This window comes from Martes martes (assembly GCF_963455335.1).
Source record: "Martes martes genome assembly, chromosome: 3".
Classification (NCBI taxonomy): domain Eukaryota; kingdom Metazoa; phylum Chordata; class Mammalia; order Carnivora; family Mustelidae; genus Martes; species Martes martes.
In genome coordinates this window covers 167,573,271-167,588,655 of record NC_137890.1, presented here as the reverse complement: position 1 = coordinate 167,588,655, position 15,385 = coordinate 167,573,271, and the positions used below count along the sequence as shown (strand labels likewise).

Genomic DNA, 15,385 nt, shown 5'->3' with positions numbered 1-15,385 from the left:
TGCAAAAGCCATCCCCAGGGTCACTGGGTCTTTCCAAACCGGAGAGAGGAGGCTGCAAGGACAGCTTGGGGAGTGGGTACCTGAGGGGGTGCCTCTGCCCAGACAAGTAAGAGAGCCAGGTATGGAGGCCCCTGTGTTGAGGGGAGTCTGTCCAGGCAGCTCCATAGGCCTCCCAGCCGGATTCCCCACTTTGTCTCTTGTACCCCAACTCTCCAGGTCTCCCTAGCTCCATTTCTCCCTGAGGACTTGTGGACTCAGGCAAGGGTGTTGCATTTCGCCTGGACTGGGCTGTGCGGGAGACTCTGAATCTCTTCCCCATGCACTCCCGCTGGGGGGTGGGCAGGCAGAGAGAATAGGAGCCCCAGGCTCCCTTGAACCCAGTTAGACTAGCCTTGGGCAACCAGGAGAAGGCCCTGTGTCATTTGACCCTTACCTACCTCTCTACTTCGGTCTGGCCACACCCACATAGGTTTGTGACTCTGGCCTGGCAGTTCCTTCAAGCCCCCAGGCTCCCTCAAGCCCCCACGCTTTTGCATGTGCTGTGTCCTCAGCCTGGATCCCTTCCTTTACAGACCCACAATGCAAAGGCCTCCTTGCCCTACCTGTAGCATCCTCGCCTCCAGGAAGCCCTCCTAGCTCCCTGCCTCTCCATGGCACTCCCATAGCCCCTGTGAGATGCTGGCCACAGGACTCAGCACACAGCATGGGCGTGTCTCCCCATGCTGCTTCCCACCACCCAAGGGTTCCCCATGGCGGGGACTACCACTTTCCATCACTCTGGCATGGGACCCCACACAAGAGTATCTAATGAATGAGGACCAAACACGTGAATGCAGGTCATACTTGTGGATGCAGGAGCTTTGGGGGCTGCACTTGACCTTGAGAAGAGAGGCAGGCATTGGATCAGTAGCTGCCTGGGCAGCATGGTTGACCCTCCTCTGGGCCTTGGCATTATAGATGCTGGGACGAGGTGGGTTTGAGGGGGGAAGGATTGGGGCCCCCATCATCCTGTAACGGTGGAAGATGTCTTCCCAGGCTGTCTCCCCATGCCTCCCCGCTCACACATTGTGCCCAGGTCTGGTCCCAGGATTCTTGGAAAAGCCACAGGGTCCCACATTCACCCCAAGGTTGATTTTTGAGGGTCTGAATTCAGATACATGTCTTTCTGAATCTTTGCAGCCTTCTTTGTCTGGAGAATGAATGTGTTTCCTGAGGAAACTCATCTAGAACAGAAAGGTCTGGGGACACCAAATGGCTCTGTGTCTGCAGGACAGAGTGTACTCAGGTCCAGTAGGAGAAGCAGCTGGACCCCATGGGGGCAAGCCTCTCTTTCTTCCTCCCCCTCCCTCTTCCCTCTCTCCCTGCCTTTCTTTCTCTCTCTCTCTCTCTGCCTCTCCCCCACCTCCATGAAGAATGTCTGTAAGCGAGAGAATGTACAAACAGACAAGAGTATCTTGACCTTGATCTTCTGTTTTTCACTGTAGATGAGTTCATGGCCATTCGGTGCCTGTGAACCTGGTTCATGAGCATCTGCCCATGAGTCCATTCTAGATGTGCTGACAAAGCTGACTTCCAGGCCTGAAATGCTGAGAGTGCCTTCCAGAGAGAATCCAGGTTCACTAAGAGAAAACCCTTGTGGTCAAAACTGGGCCCAAAGGCCAAGATGCATGGGTTCGAATCCTGCTTCTGTCCCTTGCTCTGTCACCTCGGGCAAGTTACTTAACCTCCCTGTGCTTCTGTGCTCATCTGGAACATGGTAATATGAAAACATACATCGCATAAGGTTGTTACCAGAATTAAGTAGCTTCCTATGAAGCACTCAGAACAATGCATAGTGATGCTTAGTCTGCACCAGACAACAGCAGTTGTCATTATCGCCTGGGGGACCCTATTTCCTCCCACATGACACAGCTTCCAGGGCAATGACGTTTTCTCCAGTGTTTTCCTCCATGGGAAATGGGAGAAGGGTGAGGTAAGAGTCTGAGCAGTCATCCCTGACTCGGAGGGGAGAAACTGGGCGGTGGTGTGTTTTAGCAACTGGCTCTCCATGGTCGGGGGAACTCTACTTCGGAGCGTACACCCATTTCCATGGTGTGAATTCTCCTGCCGTGGCCTATTTCAACTGGCTTATGAAACGTCTGACAATTTCACAAATGTACCACTGGACCTGGGCGTCTTGGCTATCTGTAGTGAGATCAGCTCAGAAAAACCGGCCTTGGGCTCAAGAGTCCAAGAGAAAATGAAGAAGGGGGTCATCTTGTCTGGGCAACCAACTGGGCCTTCTCTAGACTAAACCATGTTTCTCCAAGGGCCATCCATGGGCCATCGGCCATGTTGGGTGTGTTTGTAAAAAGTTCCTGTGCCTCATCTGGATCTGTTACAGCAGAATTGTTTGAGTGGAGCCAAGAATCATTTTTAAACACGCTGCACAGGGAGTTCTAAGGTTTGAGACCTGCTAGATTAGGGACCCCTGAGTTATCCCAGAAGTCAGAATGGGCCACGAGGCAGATGCAAATTCTACAGAATCTTCTCGTACCATGGTCCATTATTCTCACTGAAGGAAGAGAACCCCAGGCCCCGAGAAAGTCTGGAGCAAGCAGGAAAAGGGCCTTGACTAGGCACAGTGAGATGGTTTGAGAGGAGCCACGGGGCCCTGGGCTAGTTACCTCAGTTCTTTCTCTGGTCCAGTAGTGTTTAAGGCAAAGTTGGAGATCAGCACATGAAAGGCCTTGCCCGGCACCGAGCCCAGCTCTCTGGGGGCAGGGGGAGGGTAGGGGGAGGCTTTGCTGGGCTGCTGGATGAGGAGGGCCTGCAGAGATGGTGGGAGCATGGGAGGTTCTGTCCACAGGGGAAGGTGAGCACACCCTGGACAGACCCACCCACGGTTCCGGGCTGTGTATTGGCCCCACTCAGCGTCCTAGACTCTACAGCTCTAACAACTTAAATAATTTTTATTACAAAAGGAAGAAAAGACCAAAACATCCCCCAAATTCTCCCATGGGCTTCCCCCTCCATGCCAATAAATAAGGTGGGGGAGACTGACTGGAGGGGGAGTGGGGGTCGTGGTTCAGCAGAAGAGGGAGCTTAGCCCGGGCAGGGGCGGAAGGACATCCAGCCCCCTCCCCAGGTTCCCGGGCGCTGTGATCACATTGGCTGAAACCCAGAACTCCTCCCGCTGACAGCAACAGTCTCTGGAGGCATCCTGAGGAGTGTGTCCGGGAAGGAAGGTCCTGCCTCATGATGGCCGGGCTGGCTGCCCTACCCTTATGGCCTTCTCGGTTCTGGGCAGCTGACGTCGAGTCCAGCCAGCTCCCTGCTGGCTCCCAGGGAATCTAGCAGCATCAACTGAGGGGCAAGCCCACCTCCAAGGGGCCTAAGACAGATGGAATGGGCCCTCCCCCATGGGGGAGGCAGGTATGAAAAGTCGAAGGGAGAGCTGGCTGGGTTGGCCCCGCTCTGCCAGCCTCGAGGTCTCTAGGGTAGAAGGCTAGACCAGCCCCTCCCACCCCCACCAACCAGCTGGGCTTTCAACTCTGTCACTACATCGAGGTGGGATGGGTGGTCGACACTGGCACTGCACAATGAAGTTGCAATGGGGTGTCTCCGAGAAAGAGATGGTGGGAACCAGTGCCCCCCAACTCAGGTCCCATCCAGCGCCAGTGCCCTGCTGGCAAGGAGGCCTTTGGACCGAGTCAGGAAGCTGCGGGAGGGCAACCAAGGGGACTTTTCAGCTCCCTGGCCCGGCCATGCCCAGTGAGTGGAAACTGCCCTCTTCCAGCAGGAGCCGTCCCAGACGGTAGAGCAGCCGAGGGTACCAGTGCACGCCCTCTCCCGGGGTCCAGCTGCCCCACACCGAGCTGTGAAACAGTCGCAGGGGCCAAAAGGCCAACTGAGCCAGACGGTGGTCGGCCACGGCCGCGAAGCAGGAAGCCACCACATCCTCCACCACCAGCGTCCCGTGTCTGGTTAGTGGGGCATAGGCCCCCACTGCCACGTGTGTGGAGACAGCCGCCACTCGGGCGGCCTGCAGGCCTGGCACCCCAGCCACCAGCACGTACTGGCCAGGCTGCACTTGGCTGGCAAAGGTGGCCCGGAAGTGGGCCGCTGGTTCCGTGTGATTGTTGGAGGTGAAGAGCAGGTGGGCAGGCGTGAGTGCCAGGCGGCGCGGGGGGTCCTGGGTCTCGATGACCCGGAAGGCCCTCAGCCTATCTGGCTCACGGTCCAGGAAAATGAGCACGTCACTGAAGGTGGGGTTCCCATCCTCCCCCATGGCCAACACCCGGTCTCCAGGCCTCACAGCCGACAAGGCCACACGTGCCCCACTCTCCAGGCGCACCTGGGCTCCAGCAGGAAAGCAGCCTCCTGTCTTGGCCGCAGCCGAGTGCTCTGTGGGAAGAAGGGACACAAAGGTATTACTACTATGTCAGAGCACCCCTCTGACCCCAGAGCTTCTCACTCCCAGAGTGCCCCCCGCCACCGCTCACCACATACCAGCTCTGCTCCACACACCCCCTCAGTCCCATGCAGCCTTGAATCCACCCCAGCCCACGATGTAATATTCCTCCCTTCCCCCACCGCCACCCAATTGAATCCTTTGCCAGCGAGAGGAGTGGACTCAGCGTGCTGAGACCCACAGGTGAGGAGGAAAGGGCCCTCCTGAAGCCCAGGGAAAGCCCCCCCTGCCCTCCATCCCGACAGTGCCATGAAGCTGTCAGAGAGGACCAGGATTGTCTGAGCCGGGCAGCAGTCAGCTGTGACCTGACCCTCGGCAAACAGCAGTCTCTGTGGAGAAGGCACTTAGCTCCTCTGGGGTCTGGAGGTCCCGTTACTTCTCACTCTTTGCTCGGATGCTCCCCCAAAATTGCCCTCTCAGATGGACTCCCCAAGTTCTGGGCCAGAGCTGAACCTCAGAGTCCATAAGGAAGTGAGAGGAGGACCGGCCATGCACAAACACAGATTTCTGGGGGGCCTCGGAGCAGACAGTCAGGCCGGGGCCCGGCTCACTGGCAAGGGTAAAATCACCATCTTCAGTTCGTGTGCTGGGTCCTTGTGTGGGGACAGGACATGGTGGCACTGGGGAGTGGGATGGAGAGTAGTGTTGGGGGTCAGGAATGAGGATGGAGGTGGCCACTTGAGGAGTTGGCCCCGGGCCAGTGTTTCACAGGTGCAGGGTGGATGTGACTTGAAACAGATACCACTGGTGGGCAAGTGCCCAAGGGGAGGGCGGGGGTGAGGGCCCCACGGTGTGCCCCGGTGGGTCTGGGAATAGGAAGCAGTGGGCCTGGTCTCAGTGTGTCAGGTCTTCAAGTGTGACTGTGGCCCGGTGCCCACAGCCTGGTGGGGCTAGGCTGGCCGTCACGCAGGAACCTTTTGAAGCATCTGTGACTGGGTTCAGTGTAGGTGACAGGGATGTTGACAAGGTCGAGGGAGGGGCGAGGCCCCCATGCCTGCCCATTTGGATCAACAAGGCGGCCAATCTGGGAAAATCCACTTTATTGAGTCCACTCTGTTTATTCTGGCCCTCGTGGCTGGCTTTGCCCCAAAATGTCCAGCTTCAGGGCCCTGGCGGGGAGAGGTTGGGGACACCTGCACCCACCCCCCCGGGGGAGCATATGAAGTGCCCTAAAGGGCCTGACCTGCCACAGGGTTGTGGATTCTGAATCTCTGGGCTCCTGGCTCCCGGTCAGGTGGGCTGGTGTCTGGGCACGCCCTGGCCCCGGCCCCTGGTCCCACCACCCGCTTCCATTCTGAGTCAGCTGAGTGGGGAGGCCATCTCTGTCACAGCCTGGCTTCCATCTGTCCAGCTCGCTCTGGCTTGCACTTCCTGCGGCAGGCTCTGGACTGCGGACTGCAAGGCCGGCCCCCAGCGGCGCTGGGACAGGCCCTGACTCCCTAGGCTCCTGCCATCACACTACCAGGGACGGGATGAGCAGGTGGTCACAAGCAGCAGCGGGGAGCGCCGCAGACGTCTTCTTCCCTGGGGTCCCCTCCTCCATCCCCTGGCCGGCCTCTTCACCTTCCGGGCAGCAGTGAGCCCTGTGCCTGCCCACGCCCTGCGGCCCCGGCCCCGGGCCCAGCCCCCAGGCAGCGGCTCACCGGACTTGACGGAGCAATGCACGTGGGCCTTGGACTCGTAATACACCCAGTCGAAGCCGGCCTCCACGGCCAGGCGAGCCAGCAGTCCATACTTATTGCGGTCACGGTCTGAAGTAGTAATGTCCACCGCGCGGCCCTCATAGTGCAGCGATTCCTCTGAGTGGTGACCGTCCTCATCCCAGCCTTCAGTCACTCGCAGCTTCACGCCAGGCCACTGGTTCATCACCGAGATGGCCAGAGAGTTCAGGCGGTCCTTGCAGCGCTGCAAGAGGAAAGCACGTGGAGTTAGGGGGAGATGCTGGCCTGTGTGCCGGGCCTCTCCCAGATCATCTGCCTCAGTTGGGAACCCCGGGAGGTGCTCTATCCCTGTCTTCTTAAGAACAAAGAGCCCTAACTTGCTTCCTTGCATTCTAGCATCTGGCTGCTCCAGGGACCTGGACCGCACGGTGGCGCCACAAATCCGGAGGGCCCGGCAGGAGGTGCACCCTTGGGCGACCTTCTCTGATAAGTGGGCCCTCCCTCTTGCACTCCCTCCCCTCAGCTCGGGCCACCCATCCCTCCACAGATGGGGCTACTCTTCCAGCACCCAGTCCCTCTGTCCCACCAAGGCCCGGGAGACCAGAAACCGCCCTTTGCTAGCGGGTGGGGGGTGGGGGGGAGTGGTAGCAAAGCCGACTGCCTCCGGCGGGACTGCTAGGCATGCAAGGCCGGAGGTGCCCAGTAGGTGTCACCGTAGCCTCAGGGCTGAAGCCCCCCAACCCCCGCCCTGAGGCACGGCAGGTGCAGAGCGCCCCAGCAGCGTGGGGGTGTGTTGGAAGGGAATCCCGGGCTGCCTGGATCTCTCCACCACCACAGAGTTCTTCCTTTCAATTCCTGCTGCTACTGAAGATCCAAAAGCCTCCAGCAATGGATTGGAGGATGCGGAAGCAGGGGAACCAGAAGGTGATGGAAATGCTAGCTCACAGCCCGGCCAGATGGAGGGCGACAGGGAGCGTCTCCCGCTGCATGGGGAGCCCCTGGGGTTGATAATCCCAGGACACGTTCTCCTTGAGTCCAGAGCCATGAGCACCTCTGCATGGCCCCTATCAGAGAAGGGACCTGAGGAAACAAGCCTCTGATCTCAGCAAGCCGGCTCCACGCTCTCTCACATGGGGGCAGGAGTCGAGCTGCGCCCTCGCCTACTGGGAAGGACCAGAGAGCTCATCTGTCTGTGGTGACTCCCACCGTGCCTGCAGCCCAAAGGACCCTGCAGTTGACTGGGGGGAGAGGCCTGTGAGAGAGGGGTCCCTTTCACAGTCCTTGACTGGGTGTGGGGCCCTGCCAAGCCTGGGCAGCCAGTGCCCCACCTGGGAGAGCCCAGGCCCCACAGACCCTTGGACTCGGGTCTCCCAGGAGCCAACTGCAGCTACAGCCCAAGGTTTGGCCAACCTTCTGGGTGAGAAGCCTAGCTGGCGGGGGCGCTCACTGCCCAGGGAAGGTGCTCTGCATGCTCCTTGCCTCCAGGCTTCTAGCCCTCCACCTCCAGCGGCCCCGGGAGCCCCTGCTCCCCGCCCCTCTCCCCCTCCCCCCGTCCAGAGCCCGGCGTGCGCTGTCAATGATTGCCCAGCCCGTGGCCGGGATCCTTATCTGCATTCCTCGGCGCCCGGCCCGGCCCGGCCACCAGCCAACCTTCGGCCCCGACACCGGCCGGCCAGCCCCGGCGCCAGGGCGCAGGCTGAGGGTTGTGGTGGAGCTGCTCTTCCCAAAGCACCTAGCGAGCAGGCTGCCTGCCTGCGGGGGCAGCCCCGGGACACCACTGAGGAAGGGGACGAAGATTTCTGATTCCTTGGGACCCAGGCTGCAGGAAAGAAAGTTTGCCTCCCAAGAGCGTGGGCTGAGCGGTCCTCTTCCGCGCTTGCAGAGACTAGCTAGCATTAGCTCTGCTCCCGGCCTCCCTAGGCGGGCATCGTGGCTCTTCTCTTTCAGCCCTGCCCGTCCGCGCCACCAAGCCCAGGGATCCCCCAAGTTCGTTCCCAGAGCCCGAAGTTCCCGGCACCCCACCCTTAACCGCAGCTGGGCCGCTCAGCTCTCGGGACAGACACGTGGGCTCGCCGGGCAAGTTCCCTTTCCCACCTCCGCCTCCCAGCCCAACTCTTCCCGCTGTCCCTAAGACCTTGGTCCCAGACCCAGGGGGGGACGCTACTCCAGGAGGGGGCAGCGCAGCGGACCACGAGAGCGCAGGAAGGAAAGGCCCTCTGTGCCCACAGCTTCTTCGCCTCTGGGGTGCCCGATGGCTTCAAAAGGAGAGGGGGCAGCCGTGCGGAAGGTTAGGCCCGGAGGGACTGAGTGGGTCCCGGAGGCGCGGGAGGTGGCGGAGTCCAGGTACCTCCGGGTGCCGCGTCTGACCTCAGCTGCCTGCACTCCGGGCCAGAGAGGCTGCCGCCACCCGGCTGGGCCGTGGCGCTTGGCGGCGGGGAGCTCTTCTCACAGCCTCCGGCGGGTTCGCGGATGTCCGCGCCCCCGGGGACCCCTGGCCGGCCCATCTTGGGCAGCAGGCGGCCGGGCTTGGCGAGAGGGGCAGGTGCCAGGGGGCGTGCCAGCCAGTCGAGAAAAGGTGCCAGGGGGGCGGGGAGGGCCGGGCAGGTGGCGGTGCTTCGGCGGCGGCGCCCTGCGAGGGCGGGTCGCGCTCACCTGGGTCATGAGGCGGTCGGCGCCCGTGTTCTCCTCGTCCTTGAAGATGATGTCGGGATTGTAGTTGGGGGTGAGCTCCTTGAAGCGCTCCGAGCTGCGCGCGATCTTGCCTTCATAGCGCCCGCTGGCGCCCAGGGTCTTCTCGGGCACGTTGGGGCTGAACTGCTTGTAGGCGAGCGGCACGAGCTTGCGCGGCGGCCGCCGCCGGCTGCCCACCACCCGGCCCGGCCCGCAGCCCCGCGCTGCCGGCACCAGCAGCAGCAGCAGGAGCAGGCAGAACTGCAGTCGGGGCCGGAGCCGGGCGGGAGACATGGCCGGGGAGCCCGAGCGAGCGGCGGGCGAGGGCGCCTGGTGGGCTGGCGGGCGGGCGAGTAGACGGGAGCGCTGCGGGGACTCAGGCGTCCGGGTGGCTCCTGGGGGCTCCAGGCGGGGGCGCCATGGGCTGCCGCGGCGCGGCGCAGGGCCGGCGGGACTCAGGTGCGGGGCGGGGGCCCGGGGCCCTGGCTGGTGGCGGCGCGCTGTCCCCCTCGGCGCCTCGACTCTGAGCTGCCCGGCTCGCCGGCCGCCAATAAATAGGCCGGCCCGTTTGTTTTGGCAACGCGGCGGCGGCGGGGGGCGGCGGGCGGCGGGGCTGCGGGCCGCCGGGCTGGGCTGGGCTGGCCGGGCCGACGGGGCTGGCGGGCCCCGCGGTTAGCACCCCGGCCCGGCGGTCAGGCGGCTCGGGCGGAGCGGGAGCTGCTGCCGTCTGCGGCGCAGCTCGGGGCCGAGTGAGAGGGGAAATGGAAGAGATCCGGGCTCGGGCCCCGCGCAGACCGCACCCTACCCATGTCCCTGCCTCCTGTGCGCTCGACAGCGAACCTGCAGCAAGGGCGGCACAGCCTCCTCCCCCTCGGGCGGGCGGCCCCGGCACCAGCCAGCCCTAGTCCCGCTCGCTCCTCCGCCGCGTCCGCCCGCCCGCTGCCCTCGGCGCCCCCTGCGCTGCCTGAGTTCGCCCTCCCCGCCCGGACGCGCCCCACCCCGCCTGGGCCTCGCCTCTGGGTTCCCCGCGGCTCCGGGGTGCCCCGCCAGACGCAAACCTCCCGGACAGGAGCTGCCACCCCCACAGAGACCGCAACCCACGGCGCGGCCGGACGCGAGGGGCGGGGGGCAGTGGCGGGACCGCACAGCCGCCTACGGTGTCCCCTGCGGGGAAGTAAAGCCAAATGGCAGGAGGCCGCTCCTAACCTGGGGCCCCGCCCTGGCCCAGGAGACGCGCCTTCTCGGCTCGGTGGACTGAATTCCCTATCAACCCAGCGCACATCCTATGACCCCCAGGTGTGCAGCGGGGGAGTGAGGCATCTAGCCTCACGAAGAGTCGGATAGGGGGTTTTGAGTTGGAAACACTATTAAAGAGAGCAAACTGAAGTTGCAAAGGGAGGGGCCAAGGTGCCGAGAAGAGTAGCTAATGGTGAAACCGCCATAATCCTGGAGAAACTGACCACCGTGGAGAAGGGCAGCACAGGTCTCAGGGACAGGGACTTGCTAAGGACCATCTTAGCGATTTAGAGCTGCTGGCGCGCTGGACAATTACTCTGTTATTTCTACTTGACAAATTAAAAAGCACAGAGAATAAGCAGAGGCAGCCAGAGAAGCATGGATTGTGTACCTATTTTAATATGCCTTTCAGGAAAGCTGAGTGAATTCGAATTTATTCTGCTAAAACAAGAGAAGGCAAGTATGTTAAAGACAAATGCCACCATCGCAACAAATTATATGATTCGGTTGCAATATATCCTACACATTCGGTAGAGATAGAAATAGAAAGGTTTAAAAATGCTTGTTCCAAGAATACTAACACAATAAGTACTATTTTACTGATAGGTGTCCAAGGCACAGAAGCTAGTAGATATTATTATACTAAGTATTCTAGTTGCATTATCTAATTTAAACTCACACCCCTCAATGAGGCTATTATTATTCCTGATTTACAAATGAAGATTTTGAAGTTCAAAGATGAACGACTAGTTTCTGGCTGAGGAGCAGAGAGGAATTCAAATCCTCTACCCTCTACGTGGGTCTGACCCCAGAGCCCCAGCCCTCTCCCGCACTGGTGTGTTGGCCCTCTGTCTTCTGCCGCCAGTACAGCCCGGGGTTTGGATGTGGTGGCTTTTCACAGATGTGCTTACGTGTTCTCTGGATCGATTTTGTGAACAGAAGTTCAGAATTGCTGAGGACTCAAGGTAGTGCTTAATCCAATCACTTCATTTATAGAAAAGGAAACTGAGGCCCACAGAAGGGAAGTTATGATGATGCTGCCAGAAGTAGACTTGGATACAGGATGGGCTGTTTCTTTTCCTCCCCTTTGCCCCATGTTCCCCACACTGGGTTTCTTCCTTCCTTGGTATTTGGATTCTGTCTCCCAGTCTCAGACCACTCTAACTTTTCTTTTCTTTGAAAGCTCTCAAAGAGCTTTAAGGCATATTTTCCAGGGCTCAGAAGATATCCCTGCGATATTCCCCACCCACCTGCCTCTCTTCCGCTGATTTCCGGGGCAGACTACTCAGCCAGGCCAGCGCCTCTCCCAATCCAGACAAACTGGGGCCCTCTTCTTATGGAGCTCTAAAGAAGACCACCCCATAGGCTTCCAGGGTCACCTGTCCCAATGTGTTATGTAATAATCATCTAGAGCAGTTTTGCCTTAAGCTCAGTCTATCTTTCTTCCTTCCTCTCTAATGTAAATTCAACTCCTTTCCTTTTTTTTTTTTTTTTTCCTGGTCTTAGAGATCAAGGCCCTTAATCAGCTTCAGTCTCGAAGAGTTTGTTAAATTCACTTTCAACCTTCTTTTCTCCAAGTAAAAGACAATTTAAGATTCCCTTAGAGGCTCAAACTTATAACCATGTATTAACTTTGCCATTCTTCCTCTCACTTCCCTTCTTAAACTGTGACCCTGTTGAATACAGATCTCTGGTAAAGACCTGATCCGTGTCAAAAAAGCACTCGTCGGTGCTGAGAGAGTTTGGCATCAGGGGTGCTCCTGGCATCGGGGGTGCCCTTACCGCAGTGTAACCTCATTGGTTGAGATAGGGCTCCAACAAGTCCAGCCCCTCCTCCGCCTGGCTAACTTAGGGTGTGAACTGGGAGAAGCAGGGGACAGTGGGGGGGGGGCGAGTGGCTGATATTTATCCAGTCTATTCTCTATGACACTTACTTTAAGCACTTAGTCAAATCTTCCCAACAACCCCCTGCGCATGGCAGTTATTATTCTCACATTATGGATCTACAACCCTAAGGCTCTAAGGATAAAGTTACTTGTCTGGGGTCCCACAGTCGAGATTTGAACCCCAGAGCTTCTTCACTCCGAACTTACACTTTTTTCTCAGGACACAGTGCTGGTTCAAGATCTGAATCTCAAATTCAGATCTGCATGCATCCAGTTGCCTTCAGTGGAAGGAGGGTGGGGAAGAGGCCCATGAGTAAAGCCTCGTCATTTCCACAGCAGTGATCCTGGAGCGCTTTCGATCCCAACTAGGGCCCAAGATGGCTTGGCTGCCCATGTTCTTAGCTGTTCGGTAGATGTGGGGTAGCTTTGGACTTGCGCTCATCCATCCAGAAGCAAATGCAGCCTGCTCCTTTCTCTGGTCACTGGTAGGCTCCTGTTGCCAATAAACTGGAGAACCAAGGTGTGCCACTCCCAGAGCCACCAATGGCCTGGAGTTTAAGCAGCAGCAACAGAGCCTGATGAGGGCACCTCACATCTGAGTCCTGGGCCTATTGGTAAAATCACTTTCCTTCTCCCACCTTTAGACTCCTTCACCCCCTCAATCGTCTGGATTTTGCAAAGAACAAAGTAAAATCTATTTCTTTGGATACGCTGATTCCTTTTTTGCTTACTAGAGTGCACGTTGGAAAACTAGATTGGAAAGAAAGAGGAGAGGGAGGAAAAGACACCATAGAACCTGATAATTTAAATATCTGTTGGGGGCACCTGGCCGGGTCAGTCAGTAGAGTGTGGGACTCTTGATCTCGGGGCCTTGAGTTCCAGCCCCATGTTGGGTGTAGAGATTACTTAAATGAAAATTTAAAAGTTCTACTGTCCGTTTATTAGACTACTATTTTAGTATATTTACTCCATCTTGAAATTAACACTGTAGTACAAATACCATGTGCTTGTTGTCATCTATTTGTACAGGTGTGTGTAGGTATGTGCGTGTGTACAGACGTATCCACAGATACACACACACATACTGCGCTGGTCTGTATTTCTATAATCAACTAGTCTTTTTCCTCCTAGTCCTGCCACTTGCCCAGATCAATCTTGCTCTAAATCCATGGGTGTCGAGCCACAACCAGAGAAGTTTCAGGAATGCAATTAGTCGAATACCTGCCAGTGACTCAGGGCACAGCAGCCCCGGCTCATGGAAAGACCACCAGGTCTGGAATTGGCTGATCTGCACCTGAACGTGGTCTCTGATACCTTCTACCCACGTGGCCTTGGGTAAGTCACTTTACTTCTCTAAATTTTAGTTTTCTCATGTATCAAGTGAAAAGCTTATCAGTTACCTCGGAGGACTGTTGAGAGGGTTAAAAGTATAAGCTGTAAACTACAAAGCTTTTGTGTCATTATCCTCTGCTGCGTTGGCTAGCAACAGCGGCTGTCTGATTCCTATCATCTGTCCAGGGGGAGTAGCATCCATCCAGCTGCTCATACTCTGCTGCTCATACTCGTGTGTCCTGAGACAGCAGTAGGATTAAGAGGATTCTTTCTCTGAGGGATCATCTACCTTGTGCACAACAGCGTGATGGGCACATAAAGACAGAGAATGCAAACAGAAAGTCAAAGACACAGTTGTTGTCCTCAAGAAATTTACTATTTAACCTCAAAAATAAATCATGAAAATAAAAGACAGTTACGAAGTTGTGAATACCACTCATGAATGGGTACAGAATAATGCATTATAAACTAGAGAAGTTAGTAGATCAGGGCCTAGAAGGGTATGGAACTGGGAAGCTGTTAGCCTGGGATCTTTCCTTCCCATTGGCCTCTCCCACTAGTTGTCCCAGCGACTGAACTGTTGAAATGTTTTTCATCATCTTTAGATGATTTTGACATCTATTTCGTAGGTGCTCTAATTCCAACTGATGATGGGGTTAGACCTCTTGAAAGATATCAGTTTTGAAGGAGGGAAGGAATACCTGAAAAGAATGAAGAGGACACTCAGAGATGGGCTGTGGCTCAAACACAGATGATGGCACAGTGATAATGAAAACCCAAGCTGGACGATCTAGGAAAGGGGGAAGCCCCACTGCGATCTGATGTAACCTTCACAAAAGCCTTATGAAATTGACACCATTATCTTCATTTTACAAATGAGGAACTAAGGTTCAGAACTTGTAAGTGAGGGAGTTGGAGTTGGAATCCAGACTGGTTTGACTCCATAATAATCCCATTTCTTCGTGATTCCTGGGGCAAGCACACTGGGTTGTTGACCTCTGTTCAAGACACTCGTTTTCTCTCTAAATCTAGGGGACTCTTTTGTTACCTTTATCTTGGATTTTTAACACCTCATACCTTTGACCATTTCCCCAGCTGGTTGGGATCACTCTGATTTCTGTTGATTTTTTAAGTAGGCTCTACACCCAACGTGAGGGTCAAACTCACAGTCCCACGATCAAGAGTTCCCACTCTACCGACTGAGCCAGCCAGGCGCCCTGTACCATTGATTTTTTTAAAAAAGATTTTTATTTATTTATTGAGAGAGAGAATGAGAGAGAGAGAGAGAGAAAGAGACCATGAGAAGGGGGAAGGTCAAAGGGAGAAGCAGATTCCCTGCTGAGCAGGGAGCCCGATGTGGGACTCAATCCTGGGACTCCATGACCTGAGCTGAAGGCAGTCACTTAACCAACTGAGCCACCCAGGCACCCTGTACTGTTGATCTTTTTAAAGAGGTTAGCAACTTCACCAAATTTGGCCCACATGCAGAAACGGTAGCAGGCCTGTCTTTCAAGCCTCAAATCAGTCCAGAGCACATTTTGGAGATCCAATTAGAGCCACTCAAATGCTTTGAAAGCCAGCTGTTGATCAGAAATGGGAATGTCAAGTTACCTTCCCCTAACAATAAGCTCATTACAAGGCACTTCAGAGAGATTCCAGCATTAAAGACCTTGCTTTGATGACTACGAAAAGGTAGGGGAGAAGTAGCAATATTAGAAGAGGTCCCCTGCCCCCTGCGAATCAGAAACTAAGGACTGTGGGAAACTCTTATAGACCGAAAGACATACATACAAATATATTTTTGTATATGGATAATAATATGTTTGTTAACTAATAAGCTTTATTTCAACCCCAGGGTCTCTATTTGGGAAGAAATTAGTTGCTTCAAGGGAGTCTTGGAAAATACTAGTTCAGTGAATGTTTGGTACGGGAGAGGGTACTACTCTTTTAATACTCAAGCGATGCTCTTGGAATGCTTTCTGTAACTGGGTTTGGATTGGCCGTCTCCCACTCTCACCAGTCTCTCTTGGTACGGATAGCACCCTAAGGATACTGGGGATGCACAGCCAAAGAAAGCAAGAAGGTATCCTGTCACTTGTTTCTTTTAACTTGTATTCTTAGTTTCTGCAAAATGACAGCTCCATTCC

At 56.4% G+C, this 15,385-nt stretch overlaps 1 protein-coding gene across 1 annotated transcript; it reads right to left on the bottom strand.

Annotated features, from left to right (window-relative positions):
* Positions 1-2,932: 2,932 nt before the first annotated feature.
* Positions 2,933-9,377, bottom strand: IHH (Indian hedgehog signaling molecule). Its single transcript, XM_080799353.1, has 3 exons — positions 8,767-9,377; positions 6,097-6,358; positions 2,933-4,386 (listed from the first exon to the last, which is right to left on the bottom strand). The coding sequence occupies exons 1-3, from the start codon at positions 9,076-9,078 to the stop codon at positions 3,728-3,730; spliced, it is 1,233 nt and encodes a 410-aa protein (XP_080655479.1). The 5' UTR covers positions 9,079-9,377; the 3' UTR covers positions 2,933-3,727.
* Between the last annotated feature and the right edge of the window lie 6,008 nt (positions 9,378-15,385).